The following is a 25,928-nucleotide window of genomic DNA, read 5'->3' on the forward strand; positions in this document are numbered from 1 at the left end:
ATAAGTTGTAAATACTTTGTAGTTGTAAGTTTGTACTGAAATATTTTTTATTAAAATATGATAACAGATTTTTTTTTTTAATTATTGCCTTAATTACTTGTTTACGAAAAGGTTTAATAAAATAAGATTAACGTCATCAGCGAAATTAATGTTTAACCTTCAGGGCTTAGGAAATTTTTGACGAAGTGTTGTGCAGTGGTAATTAACTTCGGTTAGTGGTTTAAATGCTCTCTGAATTGAGAAAAAAAGTCACCCATATGTAACTGATAACATCGTATAGCCAACATAGAATTTATACAAAAAAAAAACAAAATCCATAGCCCAGTAATTCCAGTATCATATATTTTTAGTCGACGAGAAGTCGGTATTTGGTCGAAAGTACTGGTATTTGGTATTTTTCTTTTAATAAAACAATTTTATATTAATTTTATTTTATTTCTTTCATCTTAAGCTAATTAGGTACAGTTTACAAAATGACTTAAATATTAGATTTAAATAAATAAGTAAAAATAGTTCACTCCTATACAACCAATCTTGAAATGAGAATTAACAGTCCACTTTCTTTGATCATAGTTGTACTAGATATGCAGTCTCAAACAAAAACTTTTACGAGTTTGTTATTCTAGTTGGGTTATATACTATAGTTCGGTTCGGTATTTGAGTAATTTGATAAGATATTCCGTCACTTTTATTGCTTTTTCGAACGTTTAGCATTAATGAGCTCGTAATTCGTGACCGAATTCTTATTATTTAGACACATTGACTGGGTGCTATCAAAATAATTATGTCCATCATTTTTAAGCTATACTTCTTTAGTGAAATTTGGAACTCCATACAAAAGACCTATGTCCAGCAGTGGACGTCTATCGGTTGATGTGAGTATGATGAAGCTGTACTATCTAGTATATTACTGATCAAAGGTAGGTAGTTAGTAGCAGACTTGTTATTTGTAAGTGTAGTCCGAGATTCTCCTCAGAAGGCAACAACTTGGCATTTCAAGCAACAGCGAGAGACACAGGGCAGCTGCTAAAGTCACTATTGTACACCCAGCAAAATAACATACCTAGAAACAAAAAGGTTGACTTATAATTAGCTAACTTTTTTTGTCCTGCAGAAAAGGGCTGTTCGTGCGATATATAAAATGGGCCCAAGAGAGTCATTAAGGGATAAATTTAAAGAATTTAAAATAATGACGGTGCATAGTCAGTACATATGTGAAAATTTAATTTATGTCCATAAAAATATATCAAAATTTAAAAAGAAAATGCACTGTAACAATATAAATATTAGAAGCAAAAATAAACTCGTTGTGCAGTTTACTAACACACACAACGTTGATCTTTGAACGCAAATTCATTCAAGGGCAATTGTATATTATTTTATAACAAATTACCAAATGAAATATTTGAGATGTCTCTCAATAAGTTCAAAGTTTATATAAAACGTAAGCTTACAGAAAAATCCTATTATGATATTAAGGATTATTTAAACGATAAAAAAGCTTGGGTGTGAATTGCTGTAGCTTCATAGCCTAATATAAATTTACTGGAAGATGGTGATAACAAAAAAATAAATTTACCCGGCTAAGTTTGTTGTGGGCTCTTCTTAGACCAGGGCGCGTTTGGAACCCTCGTAGCTTTAGATTTAAGTTGGCGAACGAAGTTATCACCATCCCTTTACAATTATGTAAACAAATATGTATGAACGCTTCATAAGTGCCTGTGATAGGCCTACATGAATAAAGAAATTTTGAATTTTGAATTTGAATTTGCTATATTATAAATGCAAAAGTCGTTTTGTTCGTTACCCTTCTTTCACGCAGCAATGGTAAACTCAATCAACAACAACGAAACATCATTTTGCATGAAGATGGGCTACTTTTAGGCTACTGTAGGTAGCCCTATAAATTACGATTTTCTTGACAATCCTAGATAGATACCTACTCTTACAAGGTTAAAGTTTTAGGGCCATTTAAGAGTTTTAAAATAGGAAATAAAAGTGTGAATGGGCAAATTGACCTCCCTTGTGCAACGGTGAGCGCTGTGAGTTTAAGTACACTCTCAAGTCAGTTTAAGTACTGTGAGTTCACGGGTTATTATTTATTGTTCACGGGTCGGATATTATTTCTGAATTATATCTGGTCTGGTCTGGTGGGAGGTTTTGGCCGTGGCTAGTTACCACCCTACCTACTAAGACCTGCCGCTAACCGATTAAGTGTTCCGGTGCTATGTAGCTTAGAAACTGATTAGGGGGTGTGACCATACTCCCTAACAGGTTAGCCCGCTAGCGTCCTAGACTGCATCATTACTTACCATCTATGGAATATAAAAAAAAGTGTGTGCGTGTAACCTTTACGCGCGATTAAAGTAAAACTTTTATTAATATTTATTGATGAAAGAGCTGTGACTCCGCCATTTCATTGAATATTCACTGTTTCATTTTATATTCTATTTTAAATACATTAATATAACTTTCACATTTTTTAAATATTTTCATTTGTTAAATAGAATAATTGAGAGTAGAATATTGATGGTGCAGCACATGTCATATTGACATTGTCTTTGAATATTGTAGAATGTCGCAATCGTCAGAAAATTTATTAGTAATTAATTGAATGATGAATTGATTATGATATTTGCCACAAGCTGTCGTATAAGTCAACAAGCGTGGAGTATATGACATATAGTTACGACCAATCCAAATTATTATTTTTAAATAGCGGAAACTACACAGACGTCTGACGTAAGCGTGACTTCCGTCAGAAAAAGATCTGAATTACTCCTTAGTCGCGCCTAAAGAAGTTTTACTTCAAAAAAAGATTGCCAGTGTTGCGACAAAAAGAAGGCAATGTTTCTACTCACGATGCAAATGAAGTGAGAACACAGCGCCGTGTCCGCGGACAGCAGCAGGTAGCGGACCACCACGCCGTGTAATAGGAACATGGCGTAGCACAACCGGCTCACTCCAACTGTGCACGGGCTACTAAGGAGCGGTCGGGTTATACCTGCGCAGATATACATCTCCATCAATCAATTTTTATTTTGCTTGAATATGGTACATGCAAAATGTTTACATAGGTGTTCATTAATTTTTATTAATGTCACATATCCTGCCAAGATTGGCGTGCATAAATTTGTCGTCCATTTTATAAATTATCCACATTAAATAACAAGTCACATTTAAAAGGATTAAAAGTAAAAATCAACAAAAAAAAAAATTAGAAATCCCGAAATGAAAATAACAGATTAAATAAAAAATAAATACATAAAAAATTAAATGAATTAATGAATGTCTATAATTATTACAATTTATAGTCATTGATTATTATAATAAGCCTATCCAAAAGTTTATCAAATAACGTATATTTGATATACGTTATTTGATGAACTTTTGGCTTTTGCAGGACATTCATTAATTCATTTAATTTTTTAAGTATTTATTTTTTATTTAATCTGTTATTTTCATTTCGGGAAACAACGACGCAACAAACTTCTGACACAACGTGTCAATAACACAGGCTTCAAACGTACCTACATTATGTACTGTCTGAGACATATCTGTGAAACCGAAAACCTAATAGTTTTTAAGTAAAAAACTGCCATAGTTTTTACTAAAAGAAATCAGACTCAGCCCTAACAAGACATGCAAAATTAAAATCATGTGACTCCTGTCACTTTATAAGGTACGTGTCGCGTAGCGTAGGTACTATGCGCGTGGCGATATTTTAGCTTGCGTTCAAGCGCTTTTTACGCGTCGCCAATTTGTGCTGAGGGTGGCCACCGAGCAGTGGCGTGCATAGAGGGTATGCACAGGGTATGCAGGTGATATAAACTGAAGAATATCTCCTGTCAGAGTCATAAAAAACTTAAAGATAGATTTTGTAAGAGTTATTAAAAGTCAACCCTTAAGTATTTATGACTCTTACTGTAGATTTTCTTCATTTAATATCATCTGCGTACCCTGTGCATACCCTCTATTCACGCCACTGCCACCGAGGGGGTTTTAGTGGTTAAGAAGCCCACATAACCCAGGTATTCTCCTTAGGAAGCTGGGTATCTCACCAGGTGATTTCCACCCCCCGTGATAAAAAATAAAAACAAATTGGTTGTCTGTAAAGTCGGCTTACTGACGATAGTTGAACGTGACAACGTCGTAAGAAAATACTGACGGAATGGTTGCATTTTTCAAAAGAAAATTTTAATTTTATTTGTTTGATAGATATTATCGTTGCTATAAACAATTGACACCACATTCACTTTTCACTGCACTTCATCCTTGCCGAAAACATGTAAATGTATTATTGTATAGAAGCTGTCCACGCGGACGCATCGCTCACTCAAGTAGGAGAGAGACAGATGTCGAACGCGGAGGCCGACTGTGCCTCCTTGTCGCTCGTTCCGCGCTCTCGCTTGCACTTCAAGCCTCGAATGGAACGCTTCAGAGCGAGGTAACGCCGCATGCGTCATGTTTTTTCGTGCGTGCAGCAGGCTCTATCGAATTATAAGACGTTGTCACGTCAAAAACGGCTAAAGTGCGGCTGCCACTCACTGGAGAGCTGGGTGGCGCTCAGCAGAGTGGGCCACAGCAGCGCCGCGGGCCACGACACGTGCAGCCAGCCCGCCGCCCAGCGCCAGCGCAGCCACGGCAGCACCAGCGACGCCAGCGCCGCGCCCGCGCCCGCCGCCCACAAGCACCAACTGCTGGCCTGCGACAGACGAGTGCAAACCGCTCACCCCCGCTCATCCCCAATCAAGAAACTAGTGAAGGATCATTATTTGTCTCTATCAGAACTCTATCAGAACATCGCTGAAGCGGATCATTTCAAGTGTGTAATTTTAATTATTTATGTATTTCAAATAAATTGAGGATGTTATATGTTATCTATTTATATAGGTATTTATGTTATATATTTTATTTGTATTTATATGTAATATATATATATATATATATATATTTTATTTATATATTTGTATAATTTTAAATCTTATGTATGTTTTTTCCTTTTACGCCATTGGTTGCCTGGAAGAAATCGCTATGTAGCGATAAGGCCACCAAATTGTACTCTCTTAATATGTATTTATATCTCGGTAACTACTTTTTTTCTTTCAATTCAATTCAATTCTTGTTTATGGCTTTTGTCTGCGCCAACCGGGCACAAGGTATTTCGCCAATGTCTTGTAGATGAAGAAGGCACGAAGGAGATTGATCGGTGAAACTAATGAAAAGTTAATTTTGAATTTGTACCAAGAAATAGTTGTTATTAGCTAGTTAGCTCTTTAACCTAAGGACACAGACAACACATGCATATATATCTTACACGGATATTTTTTGTACATTATACTTTAATTTTATTACTTACTATATATTTACATAAAAATCTACAATAAGGACTGAAAACAAACATTAAAAAACATTTAACACTCAAAGGACGGGGGACTTTGGGAGGAAGAATGGTGGGATTATGAAGGTTAACTCATGTTTCTTGGGACGTAAACTTTTACAGTTCCACTGTAGCAGGGTTATTGGGCCCATTTTGGAGTAGTTTAAAAAGTTGGCTTAAGTTTTTGGCAACGTTGGGCGGTAAGGGAATTTCACTACATGGAGCGACAATACTAAGTAGAAATTCGGAGATAAACTCAAGCATTTTACCTTGGGAGGGAGGGTTCTCAACATTGTTGTTGAGAGCGCATCCATTAGGAAGGGATGAGGAGTAATCACCGACAATAGTCTGAACAGCTTTTTTATCGTAGCCCTTTGCTAGAGGAGCTCGGGGACGAGGAGAGCGGAAAACTGTTTGCCGGTAGGAGGTTTTGGAGGAAGTTACATTAGTAGGAGTAAACATTTCTTTTGTTATCTCAGCATAGGACCTGCGGACAGGAGGAAACTGAGATGATGCTTCAATGTAAGATTTATTATTCTGAGACATGACCATTTTAATAGATTGCTGCCTGGAGAATTCTGGGCAGTCTTTATCAGTAGCAAAATGACTACCAGAGCAGTGTAAACATGTAGATAATTCCTTGATGACCAAACATGAGTCACCTGTATGGGGCTGAGCACATCTGTAGCATCTGGGCTTAGATCTGCAGATTGTTTTAATGTGGCCAAAACGGCAGCAGTTCTGGCACTGTATTGTTGGAAGTTTATATGTTTCAACTGGCAGTGAGGTGTGGTATGAATATACCTTAGCAGGAAGCATTTGCCCCCTGAAGGTTAGGACAACAGATTGGGTAGGCACCCAAGTGATGACACCCTCTGTGACAGATTTTCTGTTCAGTCGCCTTGATTTCAGAACCTCACCACAGCCAGGCGGGAGCTCTAGCGAATCAACAAGCTCGTCCATCGACCAGTCCACGGGAACTCCTTTCACCAGCCCCATTCTGGTTATGTTGTATGTGGGAATTATAGCTCTATATTTGCATAACTTCAAAACTGGACTAACCAGAAAGTTGTTGGCAGCTTGGGCAGAAGTAAACTCTACAGTAATTTTGTTGCGGCCTATATTTTTGACGCCGTCGTGGATAATTGAACCAATTTTGTGTTTGTGCAAGAATTGACCGAAATTTATAGCCCGTAATGACGCTCCAGAGGATGGGTCCTCCACTTCCCGTGAGACTTGGACGATAAAAGGCCCATTATCATCGTCAGAGTATGACTTGGCGCCTTCGGTGAAGGAAGGATGTATGTAAAGGCTTTGAACGGATGGGTTTACCTGAGTAGGATCAGTTATAGTTTTTTTGGCCGCATATACGTTGGTATCCTCTCCTTGTCGTTTGCGAGACGAGGCTGATGCCCCCGGGTCGGGCGGCTCAGGAGGTGTATCTAGATCCATTTTACTGGAAACACTATAACTACAGACACATAATAAATATTTAACCAACACCAAATACGGTTAGATTTATACGAATATCACCAATAACAACTATTTCTGCTGCTGTGTAAATTCACATAAAACACCGAAATTACACCGGAATCTCACTCTTCGAAAGTTTTAAAACAGCTTGACAGTTTGACAATTCGTTAACGAATCCACTTTTTTTCTTTGGTGTACAATAAAACGTCAATTACGAATATAATCAATGTCAATGTCAGTGAACTTTGCGTCATCTGTCAATGTAACTTGTCACACAAAATAATGCAATGTCACACTCACTTCTTCGAATACAACCTTCGCTGAGGTCACGTTTTTTATTAACTCGAACCTGCAACAAGAACTAGGGTCTGCCTATCGGGCCCTATGGTGTGTCCAATCTAAGGATGGAACAGTCAGATATTCGTATTCTTGGACTTCATATGACAATCATATTGGTCATAATTTAGTGACATCTGCATATCGTCTGCGAAAGGTGCAGAAGTCATTTGTGGGACTGAGTATACGCTTTTATAATATGATTCCTAAGGTAATTTTGGACCTACCAATGCATAGGTTTAAAGAATGTGTTAAAACACATTTATTACAGCGAGGTTATTATACAATTGATGAATTTCTTAATGACAAGGTTGCTTGGAAGCATCCGGCTCCGCTTTCATCTCTCACAAGATAGAAAATTTTTGAAATGTAAAATGTAAATTGTTAATGTTGGAAAAGAGCAACTGCTGAGTTTCTTGCCGGCTTCTTCTCGGTAGAATCTGCCTTCCGAACCGGTGGTAGAGTCACTACACACAGACAGACTTGACGTTTCAAAAGTGCTTATATTAGGCCTACTTGAAATAAATTTTGAATTTTTTTTTTTGGTGCTAGAAACATCCCGATTGCGCACGTACAGTACAACGCACGTACACGTACAATTACACACGCACATACGCACACGCACATACATACACGCACATACATACAGACAGACACGCACACGCACATATAACCAAATTTAAAAAGAAAGTGGACTGTAACACTTGAAATATTAGAAGCAAAAATAAACTCGTCGTGCAGTTCACTGTGCAGTGGTTACATAAAATTGCTAATTCATTCAAGTGCAATTCAAATCAAAAAGTATATTATAAAAGTAAAAAGTATTTTATAACAAATTATCGAATGAAATCTTTCAGATGTCTCTCGATAAGTTCAAAGTTTATATAAAACGTCAAAAAGCAGAAAAATCATATCATATTGTTAAGGACCTACTTAAACGATAAAAAAGCTTGGGTATGAATTGCTCTAACTTCATAGCTTAATATTTTAATTTTAATTTACTGTGAGATGTTGATAACAAAAAAATACCCGGCTAAGTTGGTTTTAAGCTCTTCTTAGACCAGAGCGCGTTCGGAACCCTCGTAGCTTTAGATTTAAGTTGGCGAACGAAGTTATCACCATCCCGTTACAATTATGTACACAAATATGTATACGCTTCTTAAGTGCCTGTAATAGGCCTACGTGAAAGAAATTTTGAATTTGAATTTGATTTCTAACACTTCTGACACTTTTGACGTCCTCTTGTGTCTTTGTATGGGTTAACTTACTTTCCTATTGTCATTAGCGATATTTTTAAAGGGGGGGGGGGGGGTCCGTGTCAAAGCTCATCAGCTAATCTTACGTTGGAGAGAGAGGGCTGATTTAAACAAAAAAAAAATAATACTTTTGGACCAACCATTTAATCAAGATTGTAAATGCTTAAGATTTAATCTTAAATGCAATCGTTATACGATTAACATCATTCACTAAGTCGTTCGAAAGAAAATCATTTCATTCATACTTCGACGTTATACATCTACTGACTGTCAAACCACCATATTTGTTTTATACCATTTGTTGTTTTTTTCTTTTTACAATAACAATCCAACGCGTTTACGTAAGAAACCCGCATTTTAAAAAAATTCACGTAAGATTGAATCAAATAGGAGGGGGTAGAATAAAATCTCACGACCAGGGGGGGGGGGACGGACTAATAAACTAATAATTTTTGGACGGCCGTCTTAGTGACAGCGGCCATAAGTGATGCAACAAACCTTAGAGACCGCGCACTCTCCGTCCATGACGTATAGCAGCCAGCCTGACAGCACTCCGACCAAGTACGGCGCCACGCGACTCCACGGACGATTTATCACAATCGCGTATAGAGCGAAGGCGTTTGTTGCCCTGCAACAGTGGTGCAGTTTACTAGGCTGCATAATAAGGGTAATTGTATATCATTTTATAACAAACTAGTGCTCACGTTAAGTTCAAGTTTTCATTTGGTAAATTTTAGCTACAAAAGTTTAAAAAAATGTCTTGCCGCTAATAGAAAAATATGAACGGAAATTACTGAAAAAATCAGAAACTTTCATATAAATTTTCTCTCCCCTATTTGACGCCTTTGGAGTTGGAATTTATAAAATTTGTGAAGTACTTATTTCTTTATTTGTAATCGAAAAATAAAATGATAAATGAAGGATTTTATACAAACTTTCATCCCCCATTCAACCCTTTTAGGGTTGGAATTTTCAAAAATCCTTTCTTAGCGGATGCCTACGTTGTAATAACATCTGTGTGCAAAATTTCAGCCCGATCCGTCAAGTGGATAGAGCTGTACGTTGACAGATCAGTCAGTCACCTTTGCCTTTTATATATATAGATTACCAGATGAAATCCTTGAGATTTCTCTCAGCAAGTTCAAAGTTTTGTATAAAACGTAAGCTTATAGAAAAATCCTATTATAATATTAAGGACTATATATTAAAAAAGCTTGAGTATGAATTGCTCTAACTCTTTTTTTTTTTTTTTACTTCACAAAACTGACAATCAACTGCTTACTCTAATATAAACTATAGGACATTTGGCATGTGTATACAACTGTGCCTTCTCGATGCGAACATAGCATGCAAATCCGTTGGGTACATAAGGCTGCTGCAAACAGCTACAAAAACAAATTTAGAATAATATAACAAAAAAAATATAAATTACTAAGAAAAGAAAAACAAACTTAACATTAACTCGACTGTGAGATGGTGATAACAAAAAAATAAACAACCGGCTAAGTTTGTTGTGGGTTTCTTCTTTTGGCGCGTTTGGAACCCTCGTAGCTTTAGGTTTAAGTTGACGAATTTAGTTATCGCCATCAACTCATTTCTATATTATTTTCTACGTGTCATAATGTACGCATCAAAAGTGCCATCTGTATGCCTATTTAAATAAGGAAATATTTGACTTTGACTTTGACTTGAACTTTCACTTTGACATACAATAATGGCTGAATGAGGATTCTGTATTAGAGTATTTTCTAGAACTTCTATCTACTGAAGAGCTGATTGGTCTACAGGAGTTACGGGGTGTTCTTATTTCAAATAGTTACGATATTTGACATCAGTCATGCAAAATCTTATCCTTGAATCCTGAATGTTGTGTACCTACTATAGTCGTAAAAATGTAATAGGCCCGTTTTGACATTTGTCATCGCGACGTAACTAGTTATGGAACCACAAGACTCGGTACTCGGTACTCACGATAAATCAATTCAAGTTTGTATCAGTACTTCATTGATATGATTATGTATTGTAAAGTGTTCGTTCTTTCAAAGTATTCCTTTAACTTCACAACCAATTCGCGTGACTGGCTGTTGATTATAAGACCACTTTTCAACATGTTGAAACAGAGTTCGTACTATATAACAACAAACACAAAAATCGAGTCAAATCACTATGTTTAAATCAATATCCAAAGTAGAAGAGCAAAAGTTAACGTAATAGTAAACAGTATATATCAAACTTAAACTAGCGCACAGTCAACTTTACAAGATTGGGAACGAAAAACTGCGCAGTGCGCGCGGGGACGCTTCAGTCATTTGCCGCTTGGTCAGGTACATTAATTCAGACTCATTATTTAGAACCCAGTGTCGTCAATTCAAAATTTTACTTGCGGCTTTGAAAACCAAGCGCGGCGGCTTTCGATATTCAAAAAAATGGTTACAACTCTAGAATAAAAAAAAAAAACTGCGAACGTAACTGTTTTCGAAACGTTTCGCAACAATTATAAATTGCATGCTACTATAAAGTAAGCGTAAAAAGAATACTCGCGATATATTCTTTCATATTATTTAACGTCCCAAAAAATTTTACGTATTTTTTAAAACACTGTATGTAATTGATTTTTATTTTATTGTTTCTTTCAGTTTCGTTCCAAGTTACATTCTATGGTCTTGCACAAATGTCAAAACGGGCCTATTACATTTTTACGACTATAGTGAAGTTTTGAAGCAAACGTTTCAGATACATCACTCACTGTTGTTTATAATCCATATAGGCGGTGGTGAGGTCGTACCCGGTGGCTCCGAACAGCACGGCCACGGCAATGAAGGCGGATGCTTTGCGGTGTCCCGTGGCCAGAAGCATGCATAGCAGCGCGCCAAGCATATGCAGCTGAGTCTCGGCGGACAGGTACCACGACACTTGCATGCACTGGAAACATATTTAATTGATACAGCTGCTCATAAAGTAGTACTTTTTGTAACTGTCTATCGTGCGGAAGGTTGGATTTCTCGTACTAGTGCTTTTTACATTTCCCATATGATATGTAATTCAATGATATCTTTTAGTTAGTCTTTTAGTCTTTTAGTTTTAGTTTACTGTTGGAAATTCCTAGTAATTAGAACGGGAGGTAAGATATCGAAATCTTGATACCAAGACATCAGAAATGTTATGCACGCGTCACCTTGACGCCGCGAACGAGACTCAGAGCTCACGAATTGTTATTTGACACTAATATATCATTAATTTATTTAAAATGAAATAAAAATGTGCGACAAAGCAGCTGGCTCAGTATAGCTGCATACTAGCGTAGCACTAATTTCCAGCCAGCCGTCGCCGAATCTTCGGACTGAACAATAACAAAGCAATCATAAAAAATGACAATAACAGAGAATATACAACGTGTAACAAAATTACGAAAACATTTAAAGTGCTCACTTATGACAACCCTATTGTAGATAAAAGACCGACACGCGCATAGTACCTACGCTGCGCGACGGTGAGTGTACGGAAAGCGACAGGAATCACATGATTTTATTTTGCATGTGATGTTAGGGTGTTTTACTAGAAACAATCAGGTTCTCGGTATTACAGGTAACTCTTAGAGACAGTACATAATGTTCATCCAAAGCCTGTGAAGTTTTACTTCAGTTTTCATTTACAAGATGTATATAAACAAAAGAGAATTGCACATTAACATTAACACAAAACTTAATGTCCATTGAAGGAAATTATCAAAAACAAAATGTAATTTAATCTAAGAACTAGGTAAACAATAATAATAAAACCACAATATGTGCGTACTTGTCAAAAACAGAAATGTATGACTCCCAGCGTGTTGTATTACCACTCCGATGTTTTCAGTGGTAAAAAAAAACAAAAAAAAAATCTAAGTACAAGGTAAATAATAATAAAAACGTACTTATACCGTAAAAAAACAAAAATAAAAAAAAGGTATTTAATACATTGAAAGTTTTATTATAACGCATTATCTAGGTATCTCATTATCGGACCACCAAGTTTCACTGAACATTAAAATTGGAGATTTTTGTACAATTGAATCAATTAAATCACCGGAATGAGCCCGCAGACTTTGAAAATTGAAAGTGTTCACTGTCAAACCTTATAGCTAACTTCAGGGTTTTGTGTGTCGGTGTGCGCGCGCATCGTAAAAAGTGAGCTGGCAGACGACGTCATTCGGTTTCGCAACTACCTCCATCCTGTTAAATTCGTGTAACAATGTGCGCGCGCATTTCGTTCCATCGTATAATTTCACTCCCATGATTTTATCCTAACGCCGTTAAAGAAGTATAACTTCAAAAACAATATGATCGTCGTTGTGAAACAGAAATGTATGACTCCGAACTTTTAGTGTAAGGCCGCTGGGAGCCGTAGGTCGGCGACAAGTATTTCCTATACTCAAAGCGCTAAAGGGCATTTCTAGGGGCTTGTTATAAGACGGCCGATTGGCACAGTGACCCTGCTTTCTGAGCCAAGGCCGTGGGTTCGATTCCCACAACTGGACAATGTTTGTGTGATGAACATGAATGTTTTTCCGTGTCTGGGTGTTTATCTATATATTATAAGTATTTATGTATATGACGGCGCGTCAAAGTTTAGAGTGAATACGGTCTGTCAAAGTCTCTCTAGCGGAGCGTCGCGTTTATGGTAGCGGGGAAAAGGATCGCCATCTTGTTTTTCGCGAGAGGCGGGAAGAACCAGCGCGCCGTTTTTGCGACTGTTTGTTAACTTAAACAAATTACTTTATGATAGTCTTTATTGAAATACTGATAATTAGTAATATATATTGGAATAATTATTATTGTGATATAATACATACTATAAAAAAAGACGTAACAATGTAATAGGCCCGTTTTGACATTTCTGCAAGACCATAGAATGTAACTTTGAACGAAACTGAAAGAAACAAAAAAATAAAAATCAATTACATACAGTGTTTTAAAAAATACGTAAATCTTTTTGGGACGTTAAATAATATGAAAGAATATATCGCGAGTATTCTTTTTGCGCTTACGTCATAGTAGCATGCAATTTATAATTGTTGCGAAACGTTCCGAAAACAGTTACGTTCTCAGTCTTTTTTTTTTATACTAGAGCTGTAACCATTTTTTTACTGAATATCGAAATTAAATATTGTGTAGTTATCTTTACTGCAAAGAATGAGCTTGGTTCTCAAAATGGGTTCTAAATAATGCGTCTGAGTTGATGTATCTGACCAAGCGGCACATGACTGAAGCGTCCCCGCGCCCACTGCGCAGTTTTTCGTTCCTCATCTTGTAAAGGTGACTGTGCGCTCGTTTAAGTTTGATATATATTGTTTACTATTACGTTAACTATGGCTCTTCTATTTTGGACATTAATTTAAACATAGTGATTTGACTCGATTTTTGTGTTTGTTGTTATATAGTACTAACTCTGTTTCAACATGTTGAAAAGTGGGCGTATAATCAACAGCCAGTCCAAGTATTGGTTGTGAAGTTAAAGGAATACTTTGAACGAACAAACACTTTACAATACATAATAATATCAATCAAGTACTGATACAAACTTGAATTGATTTATCGTGAGTATCGAGTACAGAGTCTTATGGTTCCATAACTAGTTACGTCGCGATGACAAATGTCAAAACGGGCCTATTACATTTTTACGACTAAAGAGGAATATAATAATTTTGTGTTTGTACTGACTTGTGTTTCTATTTTAAAAGAAGAGTTGTTAATTTACAACGAGTTCAGAAATGAGTTTAGAGGAAGGCCCTTCTGCGCTTTTATATATTATTCATAAAATTATTCATCAGTTATCTTAGTACTAGTGTTGCCCAAATTCAGTCTTGGTCTTGCAGTCTTGGTCTTGTTCTTGCGTTTTTGCAAGACCAAGACCAAGAACAAGACCGCGTATTTTTAGCAAGACCAAGACCAAGACTGACCGTGCAAGACTTGAGCAAGAACAAGACATAGCCTGCAAGACTCTTGCGTCTTGCAGCTAGGACTTAGCGCTATTTCACGGAGTAGTTAGGTGTAACAGTTCGGTGTATAGGTAGGTAGGTACGCTTAGGAATTCTATGAGACGCAAAAAACTATATCAAAGAATATGAAAAACTGGACCTATGCGCATTACGACTAATACCATAAACATAGCGAATAAAAAAATATCTATTAAAATCAAACTGAGTGCATGCATAGTTATGTTTTAACCATCGGCACTTTGATAATGCGGCATCAAAGGTTTTGTACTTACTTCTCAAAGAAATTTGCCGCTTTTCGGAAGTACATGGTTATGATACACGCGCCGGCGGCTTCTTTTGAAATCTAAAACAATCGTTGCCGCCGCGCCGAAATCATAACATTTGACACTATTCATGCAAAATAATTTCGAATTTTAAGAGTACCTACAGGTGTTCCAAAGAATAAATAAGTTTCAGATTGGTGATTTTAGATTGGTGGAGGACGCATGAGACAGAGTATCCGATTTTATCGAAAATGGCCCGTGATTTTCTCTCAATACCTGCAACTTCAGTACCTGCTGAGAGGTTATTTTCTAAAGCATCATTAGTAATTAGAAAACATAGAAATAGGTTAAGTGATGAGTCAGCCAGATGGTTACTTTGTATTAATTCTTGGTCAAAAGAATTGATATAAAGTATCATAACCTAATGATAAAGCTGTTGATTTGTGTTGTATTTTATTTTTTATTCAAATAAATGATAAATCGTAAAACTCTTTTATTAAATTTCTTATAAGTTGAGGGTTCAATCTCTTTCTAGACAGATAAGTATTGTTCTTTAAAATACAGTCAAGTTATTGTAATTAATTTGTTTTTTTATTACATGTTTTAGCAAATGTAAGCTTATAAATCATAAATGTTTATTAAGAAACAGTTACTTCCATGGAAAACGACATATAGGTCAGTTGATTTTTCGAATTTCTTATCAAATCTTCAGTTATTTATTAATCTGCTTGATCTTTACTATGGCTATGTTAATTCAAGCTCACAATGTTCCAATTCTAATACGTTTTTCTAAGATTTAATAAATTAGTAAACTTTAATAAATAGTAATAGACTAATAGGTAATTGCAAGACTTGCAAGACTCTTGCTGCAAGACCAAGACCAAGACCAAGACTGGGAGCGCAAGACCAAGACCAAGACCAAGACCAGGTGTATTGGCGCAAGACCAAGACCAAGACTGGCTAAGTCTCGTCTTGTTCTTGCATTTGGGCAACACTACTTAGTACCCATAACACAAGCTATGCTTACTTTGGGGCTAGATGTCGATGTGTGTATTGTCGTAGTATATTTATTTATTTACTATATCTATGGTTATAGGGATGCTGGAAATAGTGCAGTGTAACAGAGCGGGCATCAAACCTGGTCGTCCAGCGGGTACAGGTTGGTCAGGTAGAGCAGGTTGCGCCACCAGTACGCGTCGCAGGTGTCGTAGTCGTGCTCCGGCAGCCTCAACACCGCGGTGTCGCGGGACACTCGCGACACCGCCGCCGTCAGGAAGATGGCGTACATGTATGGCGGGAGCAAGCTATGGAAAAGTGCCTTGCGTCTATATCTATACTCTGCGGTCCTTACTAAAACTGTATATAATCTTCATCTCACAGACAATAAATATTCAGCCAGGGATAATGAAGTTATCAATTCATATCCACACTATTATTCAAATTTAGAAATTATACTAACAATTTATATAAACTTTTAACTTATAGACATTAATGACCACACTTACCACATTGGCTGGTTTGGCGTTAGTGTAAACAGTCATTGATGTCAATAATTTCAAAGTTTATATAAAATGTTAGTTTATAGAAAAATGATTATAATTTCTAAATTAGAAAAATAAGTAACGCCTAATGGAAGGAGATTCCTATGTATACATAAACCGTTCACCAATAGTTATCACCTAAGAGGTGGTGAATCGTTTTTTTTTTTCATTTGAACATATGATAAATTAAGGAAAGCTTATCTCTATAAGAGATCTTTGCCAGATGCAATATATCTAAATATTAACAAGAGAATCCTGTTAATATTTAGATATATTAATAATATAATAAATATTTCTATATAAATTAAATATTGTAATATTTATATATTAATGGGCATTATTCACTTCTAAACTAATCATATTATGCCTCTTCTTGGGCGGGAGCCCCCTCTTGAGTATAGGCCTCCTTACTCGTATATTAGACGTTACTTATTGAAGTAAAACTTCTTTAGGCGCGACTAGGGAATAACTCGGATTTTTTTCTGACGGAAGTAACGCTTACGTCACACGTCTGTGTAGTTTCCGCTATTTAAAAATCATAATTTGGATTGGTCGTAAGTATATGCCATATACTCCACGCTTCTTGACTTATACGCCAGCCAGTGGCAAATATCATAATCAATTAGTATTATATATTTCCAATATTTTCAAACGGATCAATTGTGAATAGCAAAGTGAATAAAAATTCAAGTTTAAAAAAAATAATTAAATTTCAAAGTTTTTTGAAATCCCTACTAATATTTTAAATGTCAATGTAAGTTTGTTTGTTACGCTTTCACGCAAAAACTACTAAACCGATCCTCATGAAACTTTGTACACATATTCTGGGAAGTGTTAGAAGTAATATAGGATACTTTTTATCCCGACATTAAGCTCGTTTCCTTTGGGAGAGGGGATAAAAGTGTTTGACGATTTTACACCATAACTCCGACAAATTATAACCGATTTAAATAATTATTTTTGTACTATAGAGGTTGTAATATGTGTTTAATTTTGCCCAATCTTTGGGTAGATCTGATAAATGTTGTTGGAGATAGAGGACAGAATTCCTCAGCGGACAGCAGCAAACCTCTCATTTAAGGCTTAGCGATACTGAATACATTAATTTTTTTTAGAACTACAACTAAATTGAATGCCACATATAAAACAAAATCAAACGCAGGCGAAGTCGCGGGCAACAGCTATATAATAAATATACTTGTTTATTTATTACTTTTGTAACAAATAAATTATTGATAAATTTTCTGACGATTGCGACATTCTATAATATTCAATGACAAGGTTATATTGACATGTGTCTATAGAATCTAACCTTCAATTTTCTACTCTCAATTATTCTATTCAACAAATGAAAATATTTATAAAATGTGAAAGTGATATTAATGAATTTTAAATAGAATATAAAATGAAAGTCCCAGCAACATTTTACTATTTCATCAGTAAATAATAGTAAAAGTTTTACTTCAATCGCGCGTAAAGGTTACACGCACGCACTTTTAAAGCATTGCAAGTTTCGGGCATAGGTCACCTATTAAAAATGTTGTCTCACCGAATGGCTCTATTGGTGATGAAGCAGATGAGCTGGAGTGCTTGGCCGCAGAACCCGCCCGTGCTCACCAGCTCCTCCACCGAGTAGCGGCTCTTCAAGTAGAAGAAATGTTGCGCACTGAACACCCCGCTGCGACAAAGAAGATACATACACAAAACATAATAAAAAAAGGATTGTGTGGTTTTATGAAACAACGTTAAAAGTGAAACTTTTTTTCACATTATAGACATTTTACTAAAATTTTTCGGAATAATATTCAAAGTCAAAGTCAAAGTCAAAAATATCTTTATTCAAGTAGGTCCATATGTGGCACTTTTGATGCGAACATGTGATTACATGGGAATTACACGGTACTGAGATGATGGCGATAACCATATTCGTCATTCCATTAAGGGTATAAAAATCGCTTCATCAATCTTAATTTTATACTATGATAAAAGTAGACTCTAGGTCTCTAGCTAATATTTTTATTAAACTTTGTGTCTTAGAGTACGACATATATAATATTTAACAATCATTTAGATTGAGATTATACGCATATCAAAAAACTGAAAACAATATTTTATAATCGTTGAGTAATTTTGATCTGTTGTTTCAATTATTTTCAATCATTCTATTATCAATTGGTAGCACCGCGAGGCGAATAATTTTGCTAAAGCCATACTATAGCTTTTGTCATCTACGTGAAATAATGTTTTGCTTGGTTGAAAGAGAATTTCTTCCTTCCAAAAGTGAGGCCGAGTATCAAAAAAACCAGATAAATAAAGCCATTAAAATCATCATAATCATATCGACCCATTATAGGCCAACTACAGGGCACGGGCCTCCTCCCACAATGAGAAGAGTTTGAGTCGGCAGTCCACCACGCTGGCCCAGTGCGGATTGGTGAATAACCGTTCGGTAAAGTTTTATTAGAAGGATAAGCTATAAGTTTTGTATTTACCTTACAAAGAAAAGAGTGTCATAAGCCAGGGTTCCAGTTGACACAATGTAAAACACATTATTATGGTCGCTCACTTCACCGCCATTTTCTAGAAAAAATAAAATATTATATTTCTCCGTATAATCTTTATATATATATTTCTTGTGTGCGTGTGTATGACACTGAACTTCTCCTAAACGGCTGTACCGATTTGAATGAATTTCTTGGTATGCGTTGGGGTGGCACTCTGGATGGTTTAGATTCACAAATCAGCCCGACAGATGGCGCTGGGGTCAGCTAGTTATATATAAAGTTTAAACGATGATTAGTCTGACCTACTTGGACGTCTCTAATCTTTAGTTTTTTTTAAACTGACTTAAAAAAAAAGAGCAGGTTCTCAATTCGAATGTAGGTTTTTTAATATTTGTTACTCGTAAACTCCGAAAATTATTACTTATTATGTTATTTTTCATGATTCGTTTTTTGTTTTCTACGTTATACTTTGGGGGTGATTTATTTTTAATTTGGTAAAGATTTACTGGAAGGATCCCGGAGTAACTGATATCGAAGTTGGCATTTTATATCGGACTGTGCACTCAAGCGATTGTAGTATGTCATTACCTGCAATATAATCAACCGTTACAGCGACGTGCACAAACATAATCCACAAAACGGCAATGATTTTCAGCACGTGCATCATCGCGAGATCCTTATTCGCCATGCTCGTGTTGATTATCCTCATCCAACTGTGCTTCAACGAGAAACTGAGTAAGAGGCTTTTGTACACGCTGCTCTTCCTCTTATACTCGGTCGTGAGGCTTGCGCATGAATTGTACTTTAACCTAGGGCAAGGTGGGGCGGTTTCTACTTGGGAGGAGTTCACGCACTGCTTTTTGTACTTCCCGCATCGATAGCAACTGGTGCTACCTTCCGGTGTCACTACATCTAGCGTAATTGACGGAGGCAGGGCCTTCTCCCTCATAGCTCTCTTTAATTCGCTGAAACTTTTCACGGACAACGCCTCCGCTTCAACAAGTTTATGCTCTTTTTTGATGAAATTAGCTTTCTTTTCATCGGCATACCTAATTATGGAAGGAAAATCAAGATTAGAATATATGTGTAGTTTGTTTTGTCTTCTAGCCGCACACATGTGCTGTAAATTAAGATGCGTATATTCAAATTCTAAAATTCTTTATACATGTATGCCTATCACAGGTCGTCCGGGAGGAAACGGGAAACGACGGGTTCTCTGGGCGTCTAACAAAGCCAACAAGAGGGACATGCCGTGGTGGTTTTTAGTTTAGGTATACCCCCTTTAGTGGGGGGAGTCCCACATAACCTCCGTCCTGCCCAAGGGTCGTAGGTAGCAATAAATATTTTCGACCACGCCAAAAAAGCCTATCACAGGCACTTATGAAGCCTTCATACACATAAGTTTACATAATTGTAAGGGGACATTACGTGGGTGTGAAGTGAGACGAACGCTGGGTGATTTCATTGTATTTGGGCACAATGCGCTGCATGCAATTAGGGCTGAATGAGGGTCTTTTGTGTTCTAAATTCAGTGTTCAGCGAGTTACGAAGCTTAAGTGGCAGGTGGGCAGGGCACATAGCTCGCAGGATGCTTACATACAATACATGACGGCCGACTGGCGCAGTGGGCAGCGACCCTGCTTTCTGAGTCCTAGGCCGTGGGTTCGATTCCCACAACTGGAAAATGTTTGTGTGATGAACATGATTGTTTTTCAGTGTCTGGGTATTTATCTGTATATTATAAGTATTATATTCATAAAAATATTCAACAGCTATCTTAGTACCCATAAAACAAGCTACGCTTACTTTGGGGCTAGATGGTGAGATGTGTATTGTCGTAGTATATTTATTATTTACATACCTTTTCTCATCGTGACTGTGCAAGTCGTAGGACGCCGGGTCTTTCCTGCCAATGTTGATTTTCTTCTCATCAGCATACCTGTTATCTTCATGGTTGTATTGTTGCAAGTCAAAGCTCGAAGTGTTACCGTACGCTTTGAATTTAATCAAATCGAAGTCAACAAACGTGGCCACTATGGCTAGCACTACAAGTGTGACAGTGACCAGTATTATTGCCACTGCTGTAATATCGGTTTTGATGTCATATGAATTTTCTATGTATCTGAGAGATGTTATTTTAACGGATCTAGATACTGTCTTGTTGGTTTTCAGATGGTCGTTGAGCATTATTGAGAAGTTAATGATGGATACTACGTCCTCAGCTGCGCATGTTCGCGGGAGACACAAGCCCAGTGTGATTTGATATGACTGTAAAGGGACAAAAAAGAAAAATAAATGAATAAATATACTACGACAATTCATTCATCGCCATCTAGCCCCCAAGTAAGCGTACCTTGTGTTATGGAAACTAAGACGACTGATAAATATTTTTATGAATAACTAGCGTACCCACCCGCTCCGCCGGGCTAGATTTTGCTTTATTTTATTTAAACAATAAACTTACATCATTAAATTTTTTATTTAAGTCTCATAATATATTAAATCATTTATTTCTCTCCGTATTCATTCTCTTCTATTCTCTTCTCGAGCGGGTGAAGATCATTATCTACACCCATGTACACCCAACAATAGAATATCATCCTAATAAATAAAAGCTGTATTTGACAGTTCAAAAATAGGAGTGCTCCGATCGTCACCAAACTGTACAGGATTACTTGCCAGGTCAATCCGGAGGTTCCCAGAAAGTTTCATTGAAATCGGTCCAGCCGTTTCGGAGCCTATACGGAACATACCCACACACTATCTCTTTTATATATATAGATAGATAGATAGATAGATAGATAGAAGATAGATATAAATAAATACTTATAATATACAGATAAACACCCAGACACTAAAAAACATTCATGTTCATCACACAAACATACTCAAGTTGTGGGAATCAAACCCATGGCCTTGAAGTCAGAAAGCAGGGTCACTGCCCACTGCGCCAATCCCCCGTCAAATTAAATTAGTAAGTTTTGATAACAAAGCGCATTCGTAAGTGTGGTAAAGAGTCGTGGGTGGAACTGGGTTTCATCTCTTAAGTGGGCAAATCGGGAGTTATTCATTTCCGTATTGATTCCGGTCAGGCCGTTGCTAGTTACAAATACAGCCCTATCGGCAGACGTACCGCCAAACGATTTATCGTTCCATTAGCCAGCCAGTTATAAGCCTAAATGGTTTAGACTGCATCGTCACTTAACACTAGTGGAATAACTGCCCGACTGTCAAGCAAGTACGGCAAATAGTGTCAGGAGCGTCTCATGCCATTATCAGTATATCTATCCATTAAGTTGAATGTGCTATGAATTCTTACGGATTGTAATGTCTCGAACTATCACAATAAAATGAACTGCGGGGCACGATTGTAAGCTAATTTCAACTTATTCCCATCACTATTAGAGTACATATCTCATTAACATTAGTGTTGACAAAGTTAATGTTCTGAACTTTTGAGTAGGTATAACGTATTCCATACCACTATAAAATACAGTAAATCACAACGCCTAGGTACACCGATATACTGCATACAAACCTAAAGTAATCAACGTGACACCGTGAGCGGTGGCATCCTTATGTGGTTGATTTTCCATCAACACGCACAAAACGTTTTTATCCACATTTCTGATACGTACCGCTAAGATCCGGCAACTGTGTTTCCTGTCACGTATAATTTAAGTACCTTCAAGGCAAGAGTGCATAGGCTTTTTCAAGGCAAGCGTGCTCCAACCTAGACCTCATCATTGCTTTCTAACGGACATGTTTGTCGTTAAACACTGGCCTATCGTTAATTTAAAAAAAAAATAGATACCAACGCTGGCTTACCTTTGGCATAGTAAACTTGGTGATGTTCAGCATAATCTGCAGTGCAGTGTACGCCAAAGGCACGGCAGCTTCGTTATCGTCTTCCACCACACGCCTCATCAGGTCGTCGCGTTCGATTAGCGAATGCCACTCGTCTATATCTGTAAGGGATTCATTTTACTTAGGTGGAAACTCTAGCCGTTGAGCTATTTTTGATAAGGGAAAACTTTTTTTTTATATATGTATAGGTACAACATAAAAGCTTATGTATGGAAGAATAACAACAGTGCACATAGACTGGCCGGAACTGAAACAAATTACTCTAGCAGATTCTGCGTTAAACATCGTTGCACGTAAATATATACAAGGTGTAAATGAAATTATTTTTATATACTTATATGTATTTTTATATTTTTATTACGTTAAATACTTCACATGCTTTAGAGGTACTTTATGTACTGTCCCTGAGACTTAACTGTGTAACCGAAAACGTAATAGTTTTTGGGAAAACCACTGCCTTTGTGTTTACTGAATGAAATCAGATGCAGCACTAACATCAAATGCCCGAAAACGTAATAGTTTTTGGGAAAACCACTGCCTTTGTGTTTACTGAATGAAATCAGATGCAGCACTAACATCAAATGCAAAATTAAAACCAAGTGATCCCTGTCACTTTATTAGGTACGCGTCGCGTAGCGTAGGTACTATGCGCGTGTCGATCTTATATCTTCAATAGGGTTGTCTAAGTAAACACTTAAATATTTTGAATTCGTTTGAAAATGTAAATTTATTTAACTGTTTTTTACAGAAATTTAGCTATATCTCTAACTGGCACAGTTGGTTTCAAAATCGGAAAAACTATTCTAATTTAAAAAAAACGGTTTAGTGTTTCGGGTTCGAAATAATATTCAATCAGGTAGGTACTTACTTCCGGCGAACTCTTTTTCCCTGCTGATTAACGTATTCAAATAGTCTCCGCTGTAGAATTCGCCCCATGTCTCGTTGCTCTCTCTGAGAACGTAGCTGCTGTCCTGCAACACGTTGCGAAAATGAAAATGAGAAAGAGAATGAGAATGGAAATGAAATTTATTATTAAAATATTCTTCACTTTAAAATAGTATCGGGAATCCTTAAGTAAGTTTTAAGAATCTGTGTCTCAGGGTCCCCGCTCTTCTCGGTATACAATTTATCTGTTTTAACAATGAGAACAAAATACCTGTAATGTAACATAATATACAACGTGTAAATAAAAACCTAAATAATACTTCACAGGCTTCAGAGGTACCCTATATGCTATCTGAGAATTATCTGTGAAACCGAAAACTGAGCACTTACTTATTGAGTAAACCACTGCCATAGTTTTTCCTAAAAGAAATCAGATACAGTACTAACATCACATGCAAAATTAAAATCAATAGACTCCTGTCACTTTTTTAGGCACGCTTCGCGTAGCGTAGGTACTATGCGCGTGTCGGTCTTTATCTTCAATAGGGTTGTCATAAGGAAACACTTAGAATGTTTTGAATTCGTTTGTATGGAAAAATAAAAATGCTTCTTTTGATTTCATATTTTCACATGGTTCACTAACCATCCTTGAATATTATTTCGTAATTCTGTTACACGTTGTATATCTAGCACATTAAAGGTATTTTTTATAGTAATATAGTGAGGATTGACCGGCAACAGCTTCTCAATTTGAAAGTGACGTTGTCAGTGTAGTGTGTCGAATTGTTCGTGAAGTACCGACAAAAAGAACACGAAAGCGGGTAGTCAGATTCTGCCCGTGACATCCAACTTGACATCTCGTGCATACGCAGTCCCATCGTGACCACGATCCATGCAACTGGGTCGAAATATCGACAAATTCAAAATATTATCGTGGTATGTACCCGTTTATCTATGCTTAAGAAATGTTGGTTAACCACGAAAATCTTAGTTTAAAATCTTTAGGAACACAACATGTTATGAACCAGCCCCAAAGTACGCGTAGCTTGTGTTATGGGTGCTAAGATGACTGACGAATATTTTTATGAATAGGATACATAAATACTTATAATATACATATATACCCAGACACTGAAAAACATTCATGTTCATCACACAAATATTTTTCAGCTGTGGGAATTGAACACACGGCCACGGGAATTGTACTCAGAAAGCAAAGTCGATGCCAACTGCGCCAATCGGCCGTCAAGTAAGCATTTCTTCCCCTTCTTATTACGGCACCGTATCTCCAGAGAATGATCTCCGGATTCACCGATCAATGTCCCTAAGTATCTGTAACACCCTTTCCAAGTTTGGTTGAGACGCAAACAAGTGCAGTGTAGATGTTATATTTGTATACTGCAGTCCTGAGTCACGCTTCAACTGACATTTCTTATTTCAGGGCGTGCTAAAACATTGCTTAGGTATTCCGACGTTATGCCAAGCCCTAAGCGTATTCAATACTTACTAACTTAAGACATTGCTCTTTGGAGCCGAGCCAGAACCTCTTGCCTTCAAACAGCCCGGACTGGTAGCGTCCAGATGCGTCCGCAGCTGAAAAACAAGCAACCATTTAATTTATATCTAATTACTAAAAATTCAAATAGTTCAAAAAATTCTAAATTCTAAATTCGTTTATTTCAAGTAGGCCAATATAAGCACTTTTGAAACGTAAAATCAGTCTGTTTGTATTGACTCTACTCTCTGAGAAGAAGCCGGTGAGAAACTCAGCAGTTGCTCTTTTCGAACATCAACATAGTTAGTAGCTGACCAGCGCAACTTTGTCTGCACCATATCGTTTAATACCGATTTTAATATCTTAAAAATCGCTAGAACCTAATTTAAGCGCCACCTACCCGGATCCAGTTTTATCTGAAAACTATATTATACTAGCGTACCCAGCCCGCTTCGCCGGGCTAGTTTTGCTTTATTTTATTTAAATAATAAACTTACATCATAAATTTTTTAATTTAAGTCTCATAATATATTAAATCATTTATTTCTCCGTATTCATTCTCTTCTCGAGCGGGTGAAGATAATTATCTACACCAATGTAAACCCAACAATAGAATATCATTATAGTAAATAAAAGCTGTATTTGACAGTTCAAAAATAGGAGTGCTTCGATCGTCACCAAACTTTACAGGATTACTCGCCAGGTCGATCCGGAGATTCCCTGAAAGTTTCATTGAAATCGGTCCAGCCGTTTCGAGCCTATACGGAACGTACCCACACACTTTTTATATTATATATAGATAGATGTCTTTAACCGTGCCATTATTACGAACTTTTTGCCTTTCCGGAACCTCTTCACTAACACTCAAACTTTGTGATATGGTAATTAAGTTCAAATAAATTAATTTATTCTGGGCGTGTCGTATAAAAACATATAATTATAATTACAAAC

General features: G+C 36.8%; 1 protein-coding gene across 1 annotated transcript in view; it reads right to left on the reverse strand.

The window, feature by feature from the left end:
• Nucleotides 1-512: 512 nt before the first annotated feature.
• The window catches only part of LOC120623460, a 30,009-nt gene continuing 4,593 nt past the window's right edge, over nucleotides 513-25,928 (reverse strand). Inside the window, exons 3-15 of the mRNA XM_039889495.1 lie at nucleotides 24,990-25,075; nucleotides 23,466-23,568; nucleotides 22,559-22,698; nucleotides 20,592-20,998; nucleotides 19,319-19,779; nucleotides 18,719-18,806; nucleotides 17,776-17,904; nucleotides 15,824-15,989; nucleotides 11,192-11,367; nucleotides 8,944-9,073; nucleotides 4,549-4,705; nucleotides 2,862-3,004; nucleotides 513-1,063 (exon numbers count right to left, since the gene is read on the reverse strand). Of these exons, the coding sequence (XP_039745429.1) occupies nucleotides 944-1,063; nucleotides 2,862-3,004; nucleotides 4,549-4,705; nucleotides 8,944-9,073; nucleotides 11,192-11,367; nucleotides 15,824-15,989; nucleotides 17,776-17,904; nucleotides 18,719-18,806; nucleotides 19,319-19,779; nucleotides 20,592-20,998; nucleotides 22,559-22,698; nucleotides 23,466-23,568; nucleotides 24,990-25,075 (2,306 nt within the window). The 3' untranslated portion in view covers nucleotides 513-943. The remainder of the gene's footprint in view (nucleotides 1,064-2,861; nucleotides 3,005-4,548; nucleotides 4,706-8,943; nucleotides 9,074-11,191; nucleotides 11,368-15,823; nucleotides 15,990-17,775; nucleotides 17,905-18,718; nucleotides 18,807-19,318; nucleotides 19,780-20,591; nucleotides 20,999-22,558; nucleotides 22,699-23,465; nucleotides 23,569-24,989; nucleotides 25,076-25,928) is intronic.

Source organism: Pararge aegeria, chromosome 4, assembly GCF_905163445.1.
Source record: "Pararge aegeria chromosome 4, ilParAegt1.1, whole genome shotgun sequence".
Lineage (NCBI taxonomy): Eukaryota > Metazoa > Arthropoda > Insecta > Lepidoptera > Nymphalidae > Pararge > Pararge aegeria.